This window comes from Heteronotia binoei, chromosome 12, assembly GCF_032191835.1.
Source record: "Heteronotia binoei isolate CCM8104 ecotype False Entrance Well chromosome 12, APGP_CSIRO_Hbin_v1, whole genome shotgun sequence".
Classification (NCBI taxonomy): domain Eukaryota; kingdom Metazoa; phylum Chordata; class Lepidosauria; order Squamata; family Gekkonidae; genus Heteronotia; species Heteronotia binoei.
In genome coordinates this window covers 52,775,316-52,796,298 of record NC_083234.1, presented here as the reverse complement: position 1 = coordinate 52,796,298, position 20,983 = coordinate 52,775,316, and the positions used below count along the sequence as shown (strand labels likewise).

General features: G+C 44.4%; 1 protein-coding gene across 12 annotated transcripts in view; it reads right to left on the bottom strand.

Annotated features, from left to right (window-relative positions):
- Window positions 1-20,983, bottom strand: part of DENND1A (DENN domain containing 1A) — a 373,611-nt gene that overhangs the window by 15,902 nt on the left and 336,726 nt on the right. For 4 of the 12 annotated variants that reach the window (XM_060251436.1, XM_060251437.1, XM_060251442.1 and 1 more), the window contains exons 19-20: window positions 14,415-14,546; window positions 4,433-4,489 (exon numbers count right to left, since the gene is read on the bottom strand). In XM_060251436.1, coding sequence (XP_060107419.1) covers window positions 4,433-4,489; window positions 14,415-14,546 — 189 coding nt within the window. Of the gene's footprint in view, window positions 1-2,701; window positions 2,759-4,432; window positions 4,490-14,414; window positions 14,547-20,983 lie in introns of those variants that run through there. The other 8 variants (XM_060251439.1, XM_060251440.1, XM_060251444.1 and 5 more) reach the window with 4 other exon arrangements.

The window sequence follows — 20,983 nt, the reverse complement described above, 5'->3', positions numbered from 1 at the left end:
CAACCTCCCCTCCCCAACAACGAGCTGCAGATTTTCAAGAGGCGAAAAGGTTGTTCACAGCGTGAGTTCTATTTCTGAACTGGGGGAGGGGCATTCTGTGGGATGTTAAACTGGTTGCCCCGAGGTTTCCGGCTGAAGGTCTGGTGAATCTGCTTGTTCCTCCCGAAAGGCCTGGTTCATACAGCAGGAAACTCCATCACTGACAAGCGGGTTACGTGGAATAATCATCCATGAAGGCCACAGCATGAATGAAGCAGGAATGGAGGGTGGGGGTGATGACCTGGGGTTTCCAGTGAGACTGAATGCCACTGGCCCCCTAGGTAGAAAGGAGGTCAGATGCTAAAGGCCCATGAGCCTCTCTCGCACACAAGGCTGATTCTCCTTTTGCAATCAAGACGGCTTAAGGGTGGTGAATTTATGGCAGGAATAGAAGGATTAAGTTTGCGGCAACTTCGAGTGAACTTGCAAGGCGGTGAAACATGGGGAAAAAGAACAACAGAGCTAATTAGAGGAGCTGAGCTGTCAGAGAGCGGCTGCATGGCTCAGCGCCAGCAAACAAAAGGAATGGCTTGGCAAATCAGCAGGATCGATGGAGGAGACTGCTTCATTAGGGATGATAAAACACAGAGAGAGGGAAAGGCAAGAGGGAGAGAGAGAAAAGGGGAGAAGAGGGAGAGAGAGAAGGAAAACTGTTTAATTAAGCCTAAAGCTGGCTTGTCACTGTGCTGCGAACACTTTCACCTTTGGGGCGGCCCTCTCGGGGCAGGGAATGCAGCCTGGCCCTGACAAAGACAGCAACTGCACAGCATCGGGGGAGAGATGCTAAAGAGGATTTTGTGCTAGACCCTGACAGGACAGTTGGGGAAGGGGGGGAGGGGTTGGGAAAGAGGCCAAATCCCAGCTGGATTTCAAAGGCTACCATAGAAGGAGGGTTAAATGCACCATGAATGCAAACTGCACTGTGTGTGCTGCTCAGCTAAGAGGGCAAATGCCAGACTAACAAGGTCCGAAAGGGCAGTTAACAGGAATACCTTCCTATCTGGGGACGCTGCTTGAACTCATGGCAAAGGTGGGGTCTTGCTTTCCCTGAAAAATAGGAGAAGAGTCTTTACGGGTCTTTCATTCTCCCATGTAAAAGGAAATGGTATTCAAAGCATAAGGCAGTTGGGTTTTTTTATCATAAGGATTGCCATCACAATATCAGAGCTGAAGAGCCACTGACCTGGTCTGAAACAACGGAGAGATGGGCCGTTTGTCCATCTTCAGCATCTAAAGAATGAGATAATCTTGGCTGCAATAACTTCCTGAGCTCTCCTGCTGTAAAATACTACAAGGTACAAGCAGGCTGGTTTTTGAGGAGAAAGAAGGAGTGCATTACACTGGACCTCCCCTGTCCCAGCCTCTACAGCTGCAAGCTAATGGGCGAAGAAAACAGCCAGGACAGGTCCAAAGTCAAGTTGAAGAGCTTTGCTTTTTAAACTTTCCACGGGAATTTTAAAGCACAGAATCAAAAAATACTTAAAGGGATTTATTAAAAGAGTGGTAACTCCCACATATGTTGAGTATACATTCCTCACTAGGGGCAGGAGAGTACTACTGGTTAAGACAAAAACAAAACAAATCTCCACAACTGCTGAGAGCTTTGGCAAATGACGGCATAGCTGTATTCTGGCGCATATGCTCAGAATGCACTGCAGCCTGGAATCAGTGGTCTGGGTTCCAAAATAAATTTTTGTTCCTATTGCGTCACTCCCAAATGATTTCAGAGGCTATGACCAAATTCACACAGCCTACATAAATGCTTTTAAGCCCTCTCTCACAAAGTGGGCTCCAGATCAAATCAAACATGAACTCTTTCTAGAACCTAAAATTCCTAAACTGAGACTATCGTACTTTGGTCACATTATGAGAGAAGACAAGAGTCGCTGGAAAAGACAGTGTTGCTCTAGGAAAAGTTGGAGGCAGCAGGGAAAGAGATAGACTGTCTCAGTCAAGGAAGCAACAGTACTCAGTTTGCAAGGCTGTTAGTAGCTAGATGTTCTGGAAGGCATTAATTCATAGGGTTGCCATAACTTGGAAGCAACTTGATGGCACCTCTCTCTCTCTCTCTCTCACACACACATACACACACTGCTGGGGGTGGGGGGAGGCTGAAAAATAGAAGGACAGTTTTCAGTGGTCTTGTGCTGAGTTTCCGAATCAGTAGATGGGCCATGCAAGAATACAGATGGATGGCTGTATCCCCACCTACCTGTGCTTTGAGAGGCGTGAATGGCTTTGGCCTTGGGCTACAAAAAACCACCTACAAGATTCCCAAGAGCAGTAGAGCAAGATTAATGTATTTCCTCTGAATTCAGCATCCATCAGTAAAAGATGCCCTTCCTATCAATTATGACAGCAACTTTTCTTGGTAACATTTTCTTCCCATCTTTTTGGGCACAGAGAGAGTTGACATGTGCACACCTTTCCACCTTCTTATGCATAGTGATGGGAATAGAAACAAAACTGGTCTTTGATGCCAAGAACAAGTCTGACTTGAAAACAACATTGCTCAGTAACATTTTGTCTGCAGAAATCTCCCTGAGGAGCCCCCTCCCTTCATGAGGAGAAGGAAAGTGACCAAAACTTTTAGCTACAGAAGGTAGGGGGAAAAACAATGGAGAAAAAGTTTGTTTCCTGGGTAATGAATCTCAGCAGTCCTCTAGGGTCTCCAACATCAAGAGCTCTGAACAACAAATCCAGAAGCAATCAGCACCACCTTTGACACATGCGGGAAGGGAAATTATCAGTGCATAAATCCATAACAATTACTTGCCCAGCTAAACCCCCCACTGTTAAGACATGCTCTCTCAAACTCATGCGCTGGAAGCTAGCACACCCAGACCAGCCATCAACAAACAAGAGAAGTCTAAAGCAGAAGAGGAACTCCCTTCGTTAGTTTCAGCAAGATGCTTTGAAAACTTGCCACTGTTTCTTTGATCTCATTTTCATAGATCAGAAATTGGATTAAAGAAAGCAGCATCTCTGGTGAAATCAGGGCAGCCACTGCAAAAATCCCCAAACCAACAGGAAGAGCCGTCAAGCATGGGTTGACACCAACCAACTAGTTTGGGCCAAGAGCTATTAGATTTGTACAAGTAACCCCATCTGCACCTTTAACAGGCACCCGGCAAAGGCAGCAAGCACAGGAGGACAACAAATTAATAGTAGACATAGTTTAGGCCAGTGCTGATTCTGCACTGACTGGGATTATGTGACATTGAAAAGGTATTTGTCTTCAACTATTTTTTGACTGACAGAGAGAAGTAATCCAGTTTTCATTTAGTGGTTTCAATGAAACATTCATCACCTCACGTGTTTAAATTTCCAATTGCAAGAGGCCCTGCAGTACAGAAAGTAAACTGATGCCATGCACAGAGTGTCACTGAGGCCTACAGGGGCCCTCGCTTACAATTTTGTGACTGCTATTCATGCGCTCCACAGTTGTGCACCAAGGCAAGAAAAGTCAAAAGGCACAATCCTGCTGAAGGCTTCGGCCCCAACAGAAGGCACGAAAAAGCAGCAGATCTGGCTCATGGAACACAATCCAGAGGAACTTCTCCTGTGCAAGGCTTGCTGAAATGAACAAAAGCTACATGAGGTCAATATTTTGCTCCTGGTCACTGACAGGGGAGAAGGGTGCTAGCTGGGCCTCTACCTCAGCATCTGGTGGCTTATGCCAGCCTGACTTTCTCCTGGTTCCCCACAGTGCCCCATCTCTGCCCTTGTCTAGTGTCTCTGTTATTCCAGGAGAAGAAGGGCAGAGAAAGAAAAGGGAAGCTGAGCAACTTGCTCTGCAGTTTGTTTCATAATCCCTTACTTTAATCGTATGTAAGATACAGTTTAAATCAAAAGATCTGGAGCACATATTGTATATATTAGTTCCTTGAGCCAAGTCTATTCAGACTTCTCTATCCCATTGACAGTATCTACATTTTATCCTTTTATTAAAAAGCATCCAGGATGTGCACAAGACTTGCCAGCAAACTTGGCAAGTGTCAGCTGCATTTTGGGCCAAGGTGCAATTCCTTTGACCAAATTGCTTCTCATGACACCACTTTGGGGGAAGGGTTTCAGAGGTCAGCTCCAGTCTTCACAGCCTGCCCAGCTAAAACTGTACGTTGAACCTGAAGGAGACTGGGATAAAGGGATCACCCTGAGAATGAGAGGAAGGCATCACCAGAGTAAGAACAGCAGTGGTGGCAGAAGACCTTGATAAAGGCAAACAGAACCAACAACAGGTCTTGGGACCCAGCACCGCCAAAGAAAGGCGCCATGAAGAGGAGCTCCTGTGAGACTGGATGCAAAGTTGTCCCACCTAGCAGGATTTAGTAAGACCATGGAGCACGCAGGGTTAAAAAAACGCAGCAGAGGCGGAATATCCGCTACTCACAGGCCTGGATGAGCGATGGATCTTGGGAGGAGGCGGTCTTGCAGGACGAACGCTTGGCTGTGGCATCAAATTGGAAACTTCAGTCATCAGCACATTAGGCAGCTGTCAGTCCACATACATTGTCCAATCAATGGCTGAAACCCTCCTGCCATTTTTGTGACAGGAACCTCTTGAGGGTGAACACAACAGCACTAGAGGAGCAAGTGGGATAGGGATTTTCCTCTGTTCTGCTGTGAACTGCAAGATCCCACCATTTAAGCACAGTGTCTCTCTCCCCCATATCAGTGTGCAAACTATTGGCACTGGGGTGTCATTTAAGAACGGTGAGAAGACACCGTTAGGACAACAGAAAGTCCACTGGATGTGCTCTGTGCCCCACAGCAATATAAACACTCTTGGGGGGATTAAATTAAAACACTGTCCTGAAGTACTCAAAACACTGTACCCACAAACAGAGAAAATAACAACTTGCTTCATGAAGATGGGCAACGGGGAAACTTCTCTGTGTGCCCCCAAGCCTCTTTCTGTAAAGCCCAGAAGTATAATAGTTCCATAGAAAGAAGTCCTTAGACTCCCTTGATGCTGTGATGGTGCCACACATAACACCCCAGCTACATGCAAAGATCAGGACTGGATACAGGGGATGTGTCTAGCCACACCCATACGTATGTTTTCCGCAAAGATGATATTTTGCTCTGTTGTCTCATTTTGGTGGTTCGATTAATTTTTGCAAGCTATCTCATGAAATTTGTAGCTAAGTACACAGGGTAAAAACTTCTTTTTAAATAAAGTGTAACCCCCTCCCCCCCGCCAGCAATCAAATCCCAAGTCTGGCCAGCAAGGCAAGGTAACAAGTGAGCGGGGAAGGAGCAGAGACATGACCACTGCCCAGACCTATTCTTTGCTAGAGCTTGCTTTCTGAAGTTCTGGACAGAGAGGGCACACATATGTAGTGTCACACTCCAAGCGTATTCACAGGACATGAAGATTATATTTAATAAAATACCCAGCTTGCTTCTGATTTGCACTTAATATGTTGAGACAGCAAAACACATTGTTTCCAAAAGGTCAGAAGGGGAAGCTGTGTTGGAATATCAGCTTAATTACCTGAGCTGCAGGATGAATGGGGACAAGGCCGTGGATGTCCAGGCTGCTGAAGGCAGCTAAATTATGGTTGCAAGCCTGGAGGGGGGGGGAGGGGAGGAAGGGGAGAGCTTTCAGAAGTGCATATTCATCCTTGCTACTTATGTAACCACAAATCTCTCTTCTGAAGGCAATTCAGAAATTCCCTTCATCTCATCAACTGGACCTTCATTCTTACGAGGCCTTGCCGTTGGAGGGCGTTTGGCAGCAGGAGTCAGCCAGTGCAGAGCATGGCAAATGACTCCCTGGTTCCTGAAAGAAATGGCAAGGCTCTCCTGGCTCACCTAATCCAGGGCATGTGAGGGTGCAGCTTGAGCCTAGTCTACCATCAAGCCCCTCCCCCACCTCCCAGATGTTCCTCCACAATTCCTATGGCAAATGAAGCACTTACAGATACTCACATTCCCTGCTCCACTATCACCCACACACTGAATACCAACTGGAAATGGCTAGCAGAGCAGAATTTCCCCCCTCCTAAAAATTTAAGCATTTCTATACTGCTTTGTAATGTATTTCAGAGGAATTTACATAGTAAACACAATACAGTTTTTAAAAATGCTGACCTCAAGAATCAACAACAGAAAACACAAACTAATGTATGCAACTATGCAGCACTATGAAAACTGGCTAGTGGTAAAGGAAAGGAGGGGGAGAAATAGTCGTTTAAATTGTCTTTATTTGGCACCTAAGACTCAAAACCAGGACAGCAGATGCAGGAAAGGAATTCTTAAGGCACCACCACACAAAAGATCTGTCTGTCTCTGGCTGCCACCCACCTTACCTCTACGGAGAGGCCACAGAAAAGGTTATCTGCTGAAGATCATAATGGTCAGCATGGTCCATCAGATACCCCTGACCCAGGCCAGGTATGGCTTTAAAGCTAAGGACCCACAATCTGAATTGCCTGGAAATGAAACTGAAAGCTAGTAAGGTTTCTTCCTAAATTGGTGAAATGCTTTCCTGATCATTTCTTCCAGGCAGATCCTTGCCACTGCATTCCAGACAACTGCAGTCATCAAAGGAAGTGTGATGGTAACCTAGCCTGGATGTGGTCAGAATAAAGATAACAAAGGCTGCCTTTCCTCAAATACAGAGAGCACTGCGTTCAAGAGCACAAAATCTACTCTCTATCCCTGGAGCAAAGGAGGCCAGACTGAGCTATACAAGGGCCAGGGCCTTCTCGGTGGCAGCACCAATGATGTAGAGTGCCCTCCCAGGAGCCATAAGGGCCCTTCAGGATCTTTCCCAATTCTGCAGGACCTGTGAAACAGAACTATTCCAATTGGCCTACAATATCTAAATGGGAGAGAACTGCCACTTTAATATAGGCTGAGCAACATCAGTTATGAGGAACTGGAGACCATCATAAGGACCGCTGGCAGAAAAAAAGTAATTACGACATCAATATTAATTAGACTGCCTGCTGAAGAAAGTTGTGATTCCGCCTGTTTTAATTTTTTCTGAGTAGGACCATAATGTAGCTTAATTGATTTTTATTGCTTAAGTTTTATTGTTTTAACACTGTAATCCAATACTGTTATTTTAAATGATTGTTAGCTGCCCTGAGTCTGCTCGTGGAGAGGGCGGGATATAAATCCAAAGTAAATAAAATTAATTAAAATAAAATTTATTTATTTATTATTTTAGATTTCTATCCAACCCTTCCCAAAAATGGGCTACAGACAAATCTTGCTTTTCCAGGAAGAGGTGCACAGCTGGCAGACCAGCCAAAGTTGGTTCCTGGTGCCCCGCCCCTTTCTGCTCTCTAATGTCCCCTGATAAACTCAGACTTAGAATCCCTAAAGGCTGAACCTGAAGATGCATCAGAAACATTGCAGACTCCACCCACCGCATTTGGACTGTCTGCTGGCAAAAGGCTAGAGGCCTTAAATTTTCTACAGTGCCATTTCTCATCAAGACTGAGGGCAATGATATGAAATGAAAAAACTGCCTCAGAGCACACAGTCAGGAATTGGGGGGGAGGACAAAGGATACCACACTCAGGTCTTGAGTTACAACATCCAATGGAAAATAAAAACCAGAGTCTACTTAAAATGTGGATATTGAGGGTATTTTGAGAGCGTTAATTCTTGGGGTTGTAACCAACAGCTCCTAGCTGTGAGCACACTGTATGGTTTCAGCCAAAGATCCCAATGCCAAACACAGCTTCTAGTGGTCCACATAAATAACATCTGGATCCAGAGCTTTCCATGCTTCCTTGGGTCCAGCTTGTCCTGCTGGGTCTTACTGATATGGGACAGATGGAAAGTTTTGAGACAACTTCAGACTGTCATGTTATACCACCCAGACCACAGCAGTTGAAGTCTCCAACCTACTCTACTGCACGAGGCTATGAATGATGGGACCTTTACCTGCCCAGTCGCCTGGATCATTAGCTCAATCCATTTGCACCAAAAACTGAGGAGAGGTTTTCAGAGGGTGAGACTACTCAAAAAGTCTTTCCAAGCTTCCAAAAGTGTCACAGATGAAAAGCAACAGAGAGACTGGTACCTGGGAGCAATGTTTCTTTGTGGGCTCCCCACATACAAAATGGGAAGGTAGTTTTCTCAAAAAAACCCCAAAAAACGGGGACACCAGGAATACATTCACCCTGCGTACAAAGAAAACCTGTCCGTTGCTGGCTTCAGCGGAGTTTAAAATCACAGCTAATAGGTTAACAACTGTTTTTCTTCTGCTTCAAATGAAGAATATCAGAAAGCCGGGGGAATATTCGGCTTTCCAATTTGTACTGACTGCTCAGTGCTCCCTGCAATGTGTGTTTGACAGGACTGACATTTTGTACTGCTGTGAGACGGGGGGAGCGTGTGACATTTTTATTCATGGTGGCGTACGCCCTTGTAATGATCAGCCCCGGTCGATGTGCTTACTGCAGCAGCCCCCGAGCCCTTGGAGAACAAACAGGAGTCGAAGGTACCAGCAGCTCGGCTGCCTTGTTAGACACCACCAGGATCCTAACGAAGAGCAACTGCTGGAAAATTTCACTGTCAAATCCTCAAGGACATTGTCAGCAGAGAGCCAGCTGCATACATTTCTCATTTAAAACATGGAACATTCGCCAATCACGTATTAAGCAAAAGACACAAAGCCAGGCAAGGGTTTGAAACTTTCTTCTCCCCCCCCTTCAACTGGTCATTTTGCAGCTTCTTCTCACAGAGCTGGTGGTTAGGTTTGGTGCTGGAATTCACATCTATAAAATCTAAGCTGACTGGACTATTCAAGATGAATATCAATAGATACATACTTTATTGGGGGACAGGAGAGATATTTTAAGCTGCAAGAAAGACTATTTTTTAAAACTGCAGCAACTCTCCTTCCAGAAAGATGCCAGCATCTCTTTATCGCAAACTAGGTCTGTGTATGTCCAAAGACCCTGCAATCTGGAGAGGCCATATAAAACCCAAGCCTAGCATGGCAGCCAACTCACTGGAGACAGCTGAGCGGTGCATCAGGATTGCAGGAAAGAAGGGCCCTTAGGAAAGGCTAGTTTCTAATTCTTGGACAAAGGAGCATGCTGGCGGTGGGGAGGGTGGGGATTCCAGCTGGTGATTGGGAGGTCTGGCAGAGAAACCAAAAGCTTACTGCACAAGATGCACATGGACTCAAATTTCACACTGCTAGGGGAAAGACTGGGTCTACCACAATTCCCAGCACCAACTGGGTTCGTTAATGCAATGTGTTGCCACCCTGCTCCTCAGCTCAATCAGGATTCATGAAAGAACCAAACTAAGGATACAGAGAAATTGCTGTCTCCTTTATGAGGCCTGCAGCACTGCTCAAGAGTCATAGCCCAAGGCCTGTGACTTGCTTCATGGAGCACAGGCTCCCATAAGGGATAAAAAAGGCCAACAGCCCATCTAGTCCCAGCCCCATTTACTTGGTGGATCTCTCCAGTTTTCCTTCCTAAAAACCCACCTAAGCGTACCTGCTGAGAACTGATCCAGGGGTCCTTGCATAAGCAAACTAAGCCCACAGTCACTGAGCCAGATGGTGTCCAGTGTAACATGATAAGAAGCGTAACAGAGTGGGAATGATTTTGGCCCAGGGCAGGGGATGAATGGTGCACCAGCTAATTGAGGAGCAGGTAGGTTTAGGAAAAGAGGAAGGAAGGATTCAAATCTAGATTAAGAGCAAAGCTCAAAGTCAGACAGACTCTGTTCCTTACTGCAGTGGAAGAGACAGAGACAATGGTCTGACTGTATCTACCCCTAATCTCAATATCTTTGTGCCTTGTGAAAATGTGAAGGAATCATCTCATCTTCTTGAGCTCTTCCTGCTGCAACATGACCCCCATTAAGAGAAAAATCTGCCAGTGTTCCAACGTGCCTGGGTGTAAAGAAAGTCACATGGCCAGGCTGCGTGGGCCTTGCTTCTCCATGGCTGAAGACTTCTTCTTTACCCTGAGGATAATCCTCTCCCTCTCTCTTGCACACAGCCTCAATGATCCATGTTTGTATTTTGCAAATGTTGCTGGGCCTATTCTTCTCCCTGACCTAATGCCATTAAATCTTCTTAAAAGCAACAGAAGAAATCTGCTTGCCAATAACTGTGCTGTGTTTGTCCCCACCAAAGAGGCTGAGTTTTCAGGTGGAAGGTGGTCCACAGAGACCCCTGCAGTCCTATATTTCCTTTGCTCTCCTCTCCACTAGCCCCTGGGTATAGAGCTTCCTTTCTACCTTCCCCCGGAAAGGCAATTGTTCCACTAAGAAGCCAGAAGGTTGTTCCAAACACTTCTTTAAGATTTGAATACAGCTTAAAGGCTCCAGCAATATAATAGCCCACCACGTTTACAGCATAACTGATGGCAAAGGTCACAAAGAGCTTGAGCAGACTGGCCCATGAAGATGGCATCTCCTTTTGCATCTATGTTCCTTCAAGGCAAAGTAGTGCTCACAAATCTACAGGCTTCTATCGGCCTATCTGTAAGTTGGCCTTTTTAAAATTCTTGCATTACTCAACTATGACCACAGCATAGTAATACATTTTACCTAACACTAGAACTGTTTTACTTAGATCCTTTGAAGGTTTGTATGGGTTTGCTCCTTCTTCCTCAGAGCAAGGCAGACTGAAAGAGTGGGGGTACATCTGATGTATTTGCTGTCTCTGAAGCTGTTGGTCAAAGTGGAAAGGTGTGTTAACTTTTCCTCTGATCGATCTATTATGAACAGCCAAAGTGGCACAGCCCTAGGTGTTGCTGTTCAGTGCAACATTTGGCTTAGCATTCCTCTTGCATTGGTCCTGGAGCAGGAATGGGAATCAAAACCTCTAGCAAAAAGATGCCACTTTGTGGAGTGGTAATGCTTGAGCATCAACAGTTCCTGCAGCCACCCGGGCCAGAATGTACAAGGAAGATATCTACAGATAAGAGAAAAGCAGAATTTTGCATTTTGGACTCTCTCTTTCAATTTAAAGCATGGGCAATTTGTCAGATCTCAAACATTATTTTCTCCCCCCAACTATCCCTCCAGTTTACAGCTGAGCATTCTATCACTGGGCTATCATGCACGTATGTGCCAAGAGACACACACAATGGAAGGAGAAGTTTCAAAATTGAATGAGTAGGATGCATCATAGTCTGGTTAACTGGCTAGAAGTTACACAACCAACCATGTTAAACTTGAGAGCATTAATATGCAGGTCACCCTCATGCAGAGAAGGAAACAAAGACATGCACGCACATGCCAGCAGTAAGTCTAAAAAGAGCCCTGCTTGGCCCAAAGGGGCCAGGCATTAAAGCTCTGCAGCTGAACAAAGCAGCAAAAGCCCAGGCACAAGACAGCCTCTCTCCCCCCACTGTCCAAATGCTACTTTTGTCGTGACAATGATGTAGCTGGCTTATTCCATTTTTATGAGGCAAGGAAGTTTGCCAGGAAGCCCAAGAAGCCATTGCAAAACTGCAGACTTCCCCTGCCATGGAGAGAGAGGAAAACAAACACCTTTCCTGGATTGGAGCAAGAGGTCGGGCCCAGTGCCTGTTCAGCTGCCCAGACGTTTTGCTGGATTTTGCCTCTTTGTCAGCAGATTAATAACTGACACTGGCAGTGGACAGGAAGGATACAACCAGCTGCCAGCTACAGTCAGGCTAGCCCTAATGAGTTAAAATTAAACGTTGCAGTTGGCTTCCAAGCCCATCCCCCCTTCAGCTAATCTGTCACTTAATGAAGAAAAGCGCCCAGCGTAGGACAGCGAGAGCGAGCTGCCGGCTCACTTTCCACAAGCTGATTAAGGATGTTCAACCAACGGCAGCCAGCGGACCTCTCCACCGAAAATAAATAGACTGTATGCAAATGTGTTTGTCACTCTGACAGCACATCTCAATTAAGGCATCTTTCCGGGCCTGGTGGGCTGCAGAGCTGCCGCAGCCACAGCAAGCCAACTGCATTACTGATCCAGGGGGCATGACCCTCATCGGCATGCATGCATTTTTTAATCCTGCTTCCCTTCACTCTGCACACTGATGTAATGCTAGCAGCCTGGCACACATGGAAAGCAAGTTACAGTATCAGGGACTGGGGAAGGGGGGGGGGGAGAAACACACCTCTTTCATCCGCCTCTTATTCTGAGGATGTGCAAACAGCTTTTATTTCAGCTGCATTTTCATACTTCTTAAATTATTCGTATGAAGTTAAAAGGCAACATGAACAATTTTTTCTTTCCATCTTTATAATGTTTTTCAAAGCGACATTTTAGAACGAGGATTACTTCTTACAGTATGCATTGCTAAATGCTATCACTTTCCAGGAAATTGGCTGTAGGTCTTTATTTTGAATGTCTCCAAGCTAAGGACAGACAGTATCACAAATTCAGATGAAACGGGGAGGGCGGGGGGAGACTTAAGATTTGCATCCTTCTTACAGTAATTACCCATTCCCAACTTCAAGTCAGACCTCTGAATGAGTCCCTTGGTTCGGCTGAAGGTGATGGGCACTGACGATAACAACAAAAGGGCAGGGGGCTGCTAAAACTGCCATGATTTTTTGAGCAACCCTTTAGTAGCAATGCAGACCTTCTGTGTTTCACATACATTTAAGGAACAATCCCAAATGCAAAACGGTATCACTTTGCTGTGTTTCGTTATTGGTTTTAGTGACAGAGAATGGTCTACTACTAATGAAAAGAGGGACATTGCCTTTCATGAGAACAAAACAGCAGGTGTCTGTATATCAGTCTAACACTCACAATGGCCAGTGAGAAATAAGAGTGTGTGTGTGTGTGTGTGAGAGAGAGAGAGAGAGAGAGAGAGAGAGAGAGAGAACAAACCAATGTCCCTGTATCTTGAGAGAATCTGAACTGTATTGAGAGGCTGGACAAACATTGTATTTCATTAAGAAAGACTGAAACTCTAATTTAATAATAATGAGAGATGAAGGTCTAGGCAAAAACAGCCAACATGAAGATACTTCAGTGACTGATTGCATTGTGGGTGTGTGGCAACATGAATTTCTCAAAAGGTGGGGATTCAATCAAGTAAGTTTGGACCCCACATCCACAAAAGACCACTGTTATAGTACAAAAACTTTAAATATTAATCATCCCCCAATGATGTTCTTTCAATACTCCCCCAACTTCACGAGTACTTGCAAAAAAAGAGTGCTATTTTATTCTTGTTTCTTTTTAACCCTTTAACCTGTAATGTACATTAAAATGGCAGATTCGATAAACCCAGTGATAACATGAGAACCATCTCTTCCCCTCTTAACATAGCCGCAGCGTAACTGGAAAGTTGATTTCAGGAGTATACAAGAACAGTTTTTAAAAATTATCAGCCTCTCTAATCCAGGTTGATTTTCACAAATATATTGCCAGAGCCATAATAAAAACCACCTGCCTGCAGAGCACCAGAGTCAATACAGAAATGTGGAGTATGCTATTAAAGAGCCATTAATTGATTTTCCAACTGTAGTTCATTGCTTTTGCTGTTCAAAGTGTGCCAAAGTGCTTATAATAATAAGGTGTTTGCTGCTGACACTAATGATTGGGCCAGATAACAGAAGACACCTTCAGCTCAGCTACAGGAAAGGCAGTGGCTGTGCCCTGTAATGGCAGAGGCAGGTTGCTTCCCGGTGCTGTGAAAATATAACATCATTTAGGAACATAGCTTCAAAAATGCCTTTTGTGGCCCTGACCTGGATAGCCTGATCTCGTCAGATCTTGGAAGCCTATGTAGGGTTGACTGTGGAAAGTATTTGGATGGGAGACCCCCTTGGAATACCAGAAGTTAGGAGGAGGGAGCAGGCTTTATCCAGCCAGAATATCCTCCATGTTCCCAGTAGGGGTCAGTTACCAGAGGTTACTATGACTTCCAGATTCAGACACATATATGCACATATAAATATACCAAAAATGCAACTCCCCCCCCCCAAAAAAAATGCCTTATGTGCATGAAACACACACAGGCATGTCATGGAGACTTCATGCCTGAGCCTGTGGAAATCACTTAAGTATATGAGCAGGGACTGGGAACAGAGCCAGACTGCTGCACATGACTCCACATTTATGTGTGTTTGTAGTAGTGTGTAAGGAGTACAGTCCTGTACACAGCACTACCCTCACACCACACACAAACAAACACCAGCTCTTCCAGGAGCTCTTTGCTATTTTGCTGGGGTGTTATTTTTTGCAAGCAACCCTCAAGCGCTTTGATTTCAAGGCAGCACCACAAAGTTGGGGTTAATGTCCACATCTGCCTACAGCAAAGGCAAAACCCCCAAACCTTGTAGGCCCAACTGAGCATTGCACTTAAATTGCTAACTGCATACATTTATTTAAGACACAAAAATGCTCTCTAAGAGAGAACGTGAGAAATGGCTCCACCCCATACCTGCCCAAAGTGTACCGTGATGGGTCGCCTGTCCTCTCGTAGTTTAGGATCTTTCTTTTCAGCCAGGGGAGAAGGGGCAGTTCGTGGAAGCGAGTCTTCTGGCCCTGTAGAGCAGCCGTTCTCAGCAAAGTCCTATATGGTAGGAAAAAGTGAACTGTGTGGCCAGGAACATTTTCAGTTATGAGGCAAAGACTTAGAAAAGAGGCACTTTGGGACAAAAAGGACTGACTCAGCAAGTTTTAATGTTAGCATTGACAATGGCAGAAAAATAAGCATTCACTAAAAAGAGCAATTAGCCCTCACGGCTCTGCTCAATCACGGCTTAAATATGGATATCCACAGGCAATCAACCTCCCCTTAATTCCTGCAGTTGGAAACCAAAATGGCAAGCTTCTCTCATGAAACAATAGGACAGGAAAGGCAAAGGTGCATTAGCTTGTGCTCTCCACATGCTGGATTGTTACTCAGGTAATGGGGCCTCTGTCCACGGAAAAATGGACACAAACAAGGAGGGGCATTTCAGAGACCCCTCCCAGCAAGCAGTTCAAGACAGCCTGAGCAAGTGGGGCCAGCAGTCTTACTGAAGGGGAGGCCTTCCTTAAGGGGTCCTCTTAAATTGCTATCAGATGCAGAGGTAGGAAGGCTGGATGATGGATCCAGCCAGACACTTGGACTTGTGCCCTGCCTGGAATCCTGCTCAGAGGATCAAAATCTGAGAGTGAGGCAAAGCCAGCCTTGATCAGGGTGAAGATTCTTTCCTTGTTGCATATTTTAGATTTGACTGGACTGCAACAGATCTGCTGGTGATGGTGAGGGCCCTCAACAGGCTTCACACATCAGTTGTTTTCTCATACAGGGCACTTTGTTGATTGGACACTTCTGTTGCTTATACTGCCTTTTCATTTATTTATGAACATTTATGAACATATGAAGCTGCCTTATACTGAACCAGACCCTTGGTCCATCAAAGTCAGTATTGTCTTCTCAGACTGGCAGTGGCTCTCCAGGGTCTCAAGCTGAGGTTTTTCACACCTATCTGCCTGGACCCTTTTTTGGAGATGCCAGGGATTGAACCTGTGACTTTCTGCTTCCCAAGCAGATGCTCAACCACTTTTCAGAAATTTGGCAGCTGCAGAGCAAACAGATACAATGGTTTTCTTGCCACAGTGCTAAACTTGACAAAAAGCAATTTAAAGAAGCCGGTTCTTTCCTACTTTTATCCAAAGCTAGCAGATATGTGTTGAAAGCCACACAAAACCACTTCTGAATTAGGATTGACTGCACTACATATGAGTTTTGAACTTGTTTCTTTTGGAAGCTGTTTTGGATCTGGGGCGCATTTGTTAACAAGAAATAAACCGAATACACCACAAATATTCAATATATCCTTCGCAGGTACCATAACTTCTTTCAGAATAACAGAACAAATTTTGAGTCCAGTGGCATCTTTAAGATCAACAAAAGTTTATTCAAGGTATCAGTTTTTGTGTGTAGGCACACTTCCTCAGAATACACACACACACAAACAAGACCCCGCTTCACTGAAGTTTTGCAATGAACCAATATATTTCATCCAATCCACTGGCTGGTTAGTTAAAAATCAAACATCAGATCAATGTAGGAGATTCTTTAAACTCGTTGACAGTAAGGACACATTTGACCAGAGAATTCATCAGCTCTTTGCTTTATCAAAGGAAAGTGAACCAGTGACTTGAGAACATTGGCTAAGTGAGTGCGGTATACCATGTAATGAAAAAACAAGTTGGAAGAAGCAAGATTGGGGGCAGACATAGCAAAGACTGGCAGGCAGGATCTCCTAGAAGATCACAGAAGATGGAAAGAGTTGGACAATCAGTTGAGGAACAAAGCCTGCAACGCGGTGAGCCTCAACCTTAAACCTCTGTGCAACAATGTCAAGGAAATAATGCTTGGTAAATATAGAGGGAGCACTGCACGCACACGCTTTTGCAAGTCTTGACCCCAAGGCCAGCTGCTTTGATGGACTGACCTTTGACTTGCCCCCTCAAGTTCTTCTCTTGCTCAAACAGTGTAATGAGACATGTAAGCTGATAGCCAATTAGAAATGGTTCTTTTGGACACAGGATGACCTAACACCCTCAGGTCAACCAAAACAAAAGATGGATGGACTTTCTGAGGAGCTTTGTCTGCTCCAGACAGAAAAAGGAAGAAACCTTCCCAGATCCAGCTAGTGGAGCAAGGATTTTGTCAAGATGGGCAAGAAGTATGGCCAAGGAAATTAAGAACTTGTTAAAGAGAAACCCTCGACAGAAACTTTGTATGAGCGGTACAATGCTGTCATGTATTTTTAGAACAGAACAAAGAGGAACACTGTAAGAAACAAGAACCACAAATGTGAGATACAACTTTTTGTTAAAGAGATGGAAGCAACCATCTGGTAGGATCAAGGCAAGCTAGGGAGAGGGCTAAATAGTAGCCCTGTAGCCCCTTGGCAGGAGAGGACAGCAGCCTTCCTGATTGTGCAGCTTCTGAGATGGAATTTGAAGTGTACAAATACAGAACTGCAAAGCAGTTAAAATGAAACAATGATAGACATCACTAGCATGGGAAGGGAGATGAAATAGTAACTCCACAGAGTCATTTGCAAAGTTTGGGGCTATTTTCACATGGGTTTGCAAATGCATGACAAAGGCTTTTGTTACAGTGCTCTGCCCTATGAAGAAGCAATGGTTTAGCAAAATCCAAGGCTCTCCTAATTTTAACTTCTGAAATAATGATGGTTTTTTTCCTTTGGTAATTCCATTCTTGGGTGTACATGGACTGTCATGGACCAGGTGATTTGAAAGCCTATGGTGGCTGAAAAAGGTCCCACCAAGAAGATTATGTGGGATACTCAATAAGCATTTCCTCCCATGTTTCACAAAGGTATCAAAACACCCAGCCACCCTGAACTCTGAAATAATTTGCTATGACTAGCACGTGAGACTGGAGTGGGCTGTGCCAGAGATCCCAAAAGAAAGCACAGATGGGGTCCCCAACAAGAAGATTATGTAGAATATGCAAGAAAGAAAGGGAATCACTGGGGGGGGGGGCGTGGTTCCAACACCAGAAACATTAACCGAGAAGTGGCAGTTGCAGCAGCAGCCAAAGGGATGGCCTGATCTGCAGTGGTAGGAGTTCTGCTTCATCCAGGGATGTAGATGAAAATGCATCGATAGTAATACCTTTTCTTCAGACATACAGAACAATTTAGACAGAGGCTATGAGCAGATCTAGTTTCCTATGAGTTAAGATTCTCTTCCTCAGCTTAACACCTCTGACCAAAGCAGGAGATTCCTTTAAAGTTGAAAGATTTCTGACTTGGAGAAGTTAATTAGCTTGGTATGTGTGTGGGAGGGGAAAACATGCTTGAAACTGGTGTTCCTGCTTGGCTTTTTTCATCCTGCCAATGCCACTTCTGTAGAGCATTAAGAACCACTTTCTAATTTCCAGACAAACAATGCAGTGATTGCAACTGCATAAGAACTTAGTAGTCTTACAAGACAAAAAGACTGAGAAGGTAAGAGAATTAGATTTGCTTCTGGAAATGCTATAGGTTGAAATACTGGGTCCAAAAGGAAGATTAACTCTGAGAGTTTGTTATTGCTCACCAGATCAAAAGATAGAGGATGATTATAAAATGACAAAAGACAAAATAACTGTGATAGCTAGACAAAATAACTGTGTCATAATAAGTGATTTTAACTACCCATACATTGATTGGGTCAATATGTATTCAAGTCGGGAGAAACAGATTGAGTTTCTAGATACTCTCAATGACTGTGCTATGGAACAGATGGTCATAGAACCTACTAGGGGAGAGGCGATCCTGGACTTAGTCCTAAGTAAGATCTGGTGAGAGATATAAAAGTGATTGCACTGCTTGGGAACAGTGACCATAATGTTATTGAGTTCAACATTTGTATAAATAGGAAGTTGCTCAAAAAGACCAACACAACCACTTTTAACTTTAAAAGGGGTAACTTCTCTGAGATGAGGAGGCATGTGAAAAGGAAACTGAAAGGAAAGCTAAAAAGAGCCAAAACCCTTGGGGAAGCTTGGCGATTATTTAAAACTACAATCCTATAAGCTCAGATAAAATATATACTGCAGGTTAGGAAAAGCACAAATAGGTATAGAAAAAGGCCTGCATGGTTAACAAACAAAGTAATGGATGCAGTAAAAGGTAAGAAGGATTCCTTTAAGCAGTGGAAAGCTAGTCTCAGTGAAGTTAATAAAAGGGAACACAGGCTGTGGCAAATAAAATGCAAGTCTGTGATCAAGCAGGCAAAAAGGGAATATGAGGAACATATTGCAAAAAGCATAAAGAGCAACAATAAAAATTTCTTCAAATACATTAGAAGCAGGAAACCAGCCAGGGAGGCAGCAGGGCCCTTGGATGACCAAGGGGGTAAAAGGATTACAAAAGGATGATAAGGAAATGACTGAGAAGCTGAATTCATTTTTTGCCTCTGTCTTCACTGTGAAAGGCGAGAAGTGTTTGCCCACTCCAGAACCGCTGATTTTGGGAAGGGTGTTGAAAGACCTGAGTCAGATTGAGGTGATGAGAGAGGAGATCCTATGACTGATAAATCATCAGGCCCAGGAGGCATACATCCAAGAGTTCTGAAAGAACTTAAATGTGGACTTGTGGATCTCCTGACAAAAATGTATTATCTTTCATTAAAATCTGCCCCCATTCCCGAGGACTGGAAGATAGCTATGTCACCCCCATCTTTAAAAAGGGTTATAGAAAAGATCCAAGAAATTACAGGCCAATAAATCTGACATCAATACTAGGTAAGTTGGTGGAAACCATTATTAAACAGAGAATTAGTAGACACATAGATGAACAAAAGCTATTGAAGAAGACTCAGCACAGGTTCTGTAAGGGAAGATCTTGCCTCACTAACCTGTTAGTGTTCTTTGAGGGAGAGAACAAACGTGTGGACAAGGGGGACCAAACAGATTGTTGTTTACCTTGACTTCCAGAAAGCTTTTGAGAAACTTCCTCATCAAAAGCTCCTACATAAGCTCAATAGTCATGGGGTAAAAGGACAAGTCCTCTTGTGGATCAACAACCAGCTAATTAATAGGAAACAGAGTGTGAGTATTAGTTGGCAATTTTCACAGTGGAGGGTGGTAAGCAGTGGGGTACCACAGGGCTCAGTACTGGATCCAGTGCTCTTTATCTTGTTCATTAATGAGTGAGGGGTGACATGATAGAGGTTTACAAGATTATGCATGGGATAGAGAAGGTAGAAAAAGAAGTACTTTTCTCCCTTTCTCACAATACAAGAACTTGTGGGCACTCAATGAAATTACTGATCAGTTGGATTAGAATGGATAAAAGGAAGTACTTCTTCACCCAAAGGGTGATTAGCACATGGAATTCAGTTTCAGTTTGCTTTATTACGGTCCATGACCAAATACACAGCACAATGCAGGCCAACAACAACTACATGAAAATGGTAAAAATCAAGATGGACCTAAATAGGTGAAACGTAAGATATTTAAAAATAAATGTGAAAATAAAATATAGGACATTAGTATGAATAATGAGATATGACAAATAATACAGTAGTGGTCAAACATCTTCTAGCTTAATAATGGAATTCACTGCCACAGGAGGTGGTGGTAGCTACAAGCATAAAGGGCTTCAAGAGTGGATTGGATAAACATATGGAGCATATTAGCCACAAGGTACAGATAGAACTCTGTCTGGGGCAAATGATGCTCTGTATTCTTGGTGCTTGGGGGGCAACAGTGGGAAGAAGAAGAAGATGATATTGGATTTATATCCCACCCTCCACTCCGAAGAGTCTCAGAGCGGCTCACAATCTCCTTTACCTTCCTCCCCCACAACAGACACCCTGTGAGGTGGGTGGGGCTGGAGAGGGCTCTCTCAGCAGCTGCCCTTTCAAGGACAACCTCTGCCAGAGCTATGGCTGACCCAAGGCCATTCTAGCAGGTACAAGTGGAGGAGTGGGGAATCAAACCCGGTTCTCCCAGATAAGAGTCCACACACTTAACCACTACACCAAACTGGGAAGGCTTATAGTGTTCTGGCCCCAGTGAACGGATCCAACATGGCTTCTCTCATGTTCTTCAAGCTGTCTCAAAGGGCCCTGGGAGATTTAAGGGGGGACTGGCTTTATTCATATCTTTGGCACTTAAGGTTAAATGTGTAAAGGAACCCTCTCTGTTCCAGTTAGCGATGGCAGTGCACATGTCATGGGAGGGGGGTAGCCTGATTATTATAAATGCTTATCTGCCTCCTCAAACCAGGAAATCAGACGTGGAGGAAACCTGGGGTTTCCTTGAACAGTATGTAGCTTCTCTAATTTCTGACCATCCAGAAGCCACGATTTTACTATTGGGGGATCTAAATGCCCAATTGGGCCCTGATGATGATCACATAGAGTCTAAATATCATCACATTTCGGGCAGGATTAGAGAGAATCAAGAGATTCCCTTTTTTTCAAGGTTCTTTAAAGACCAACATTCTAACTTTGCAGGCCTATGCTCGAGTAAGGGGGCATATAGGCTAG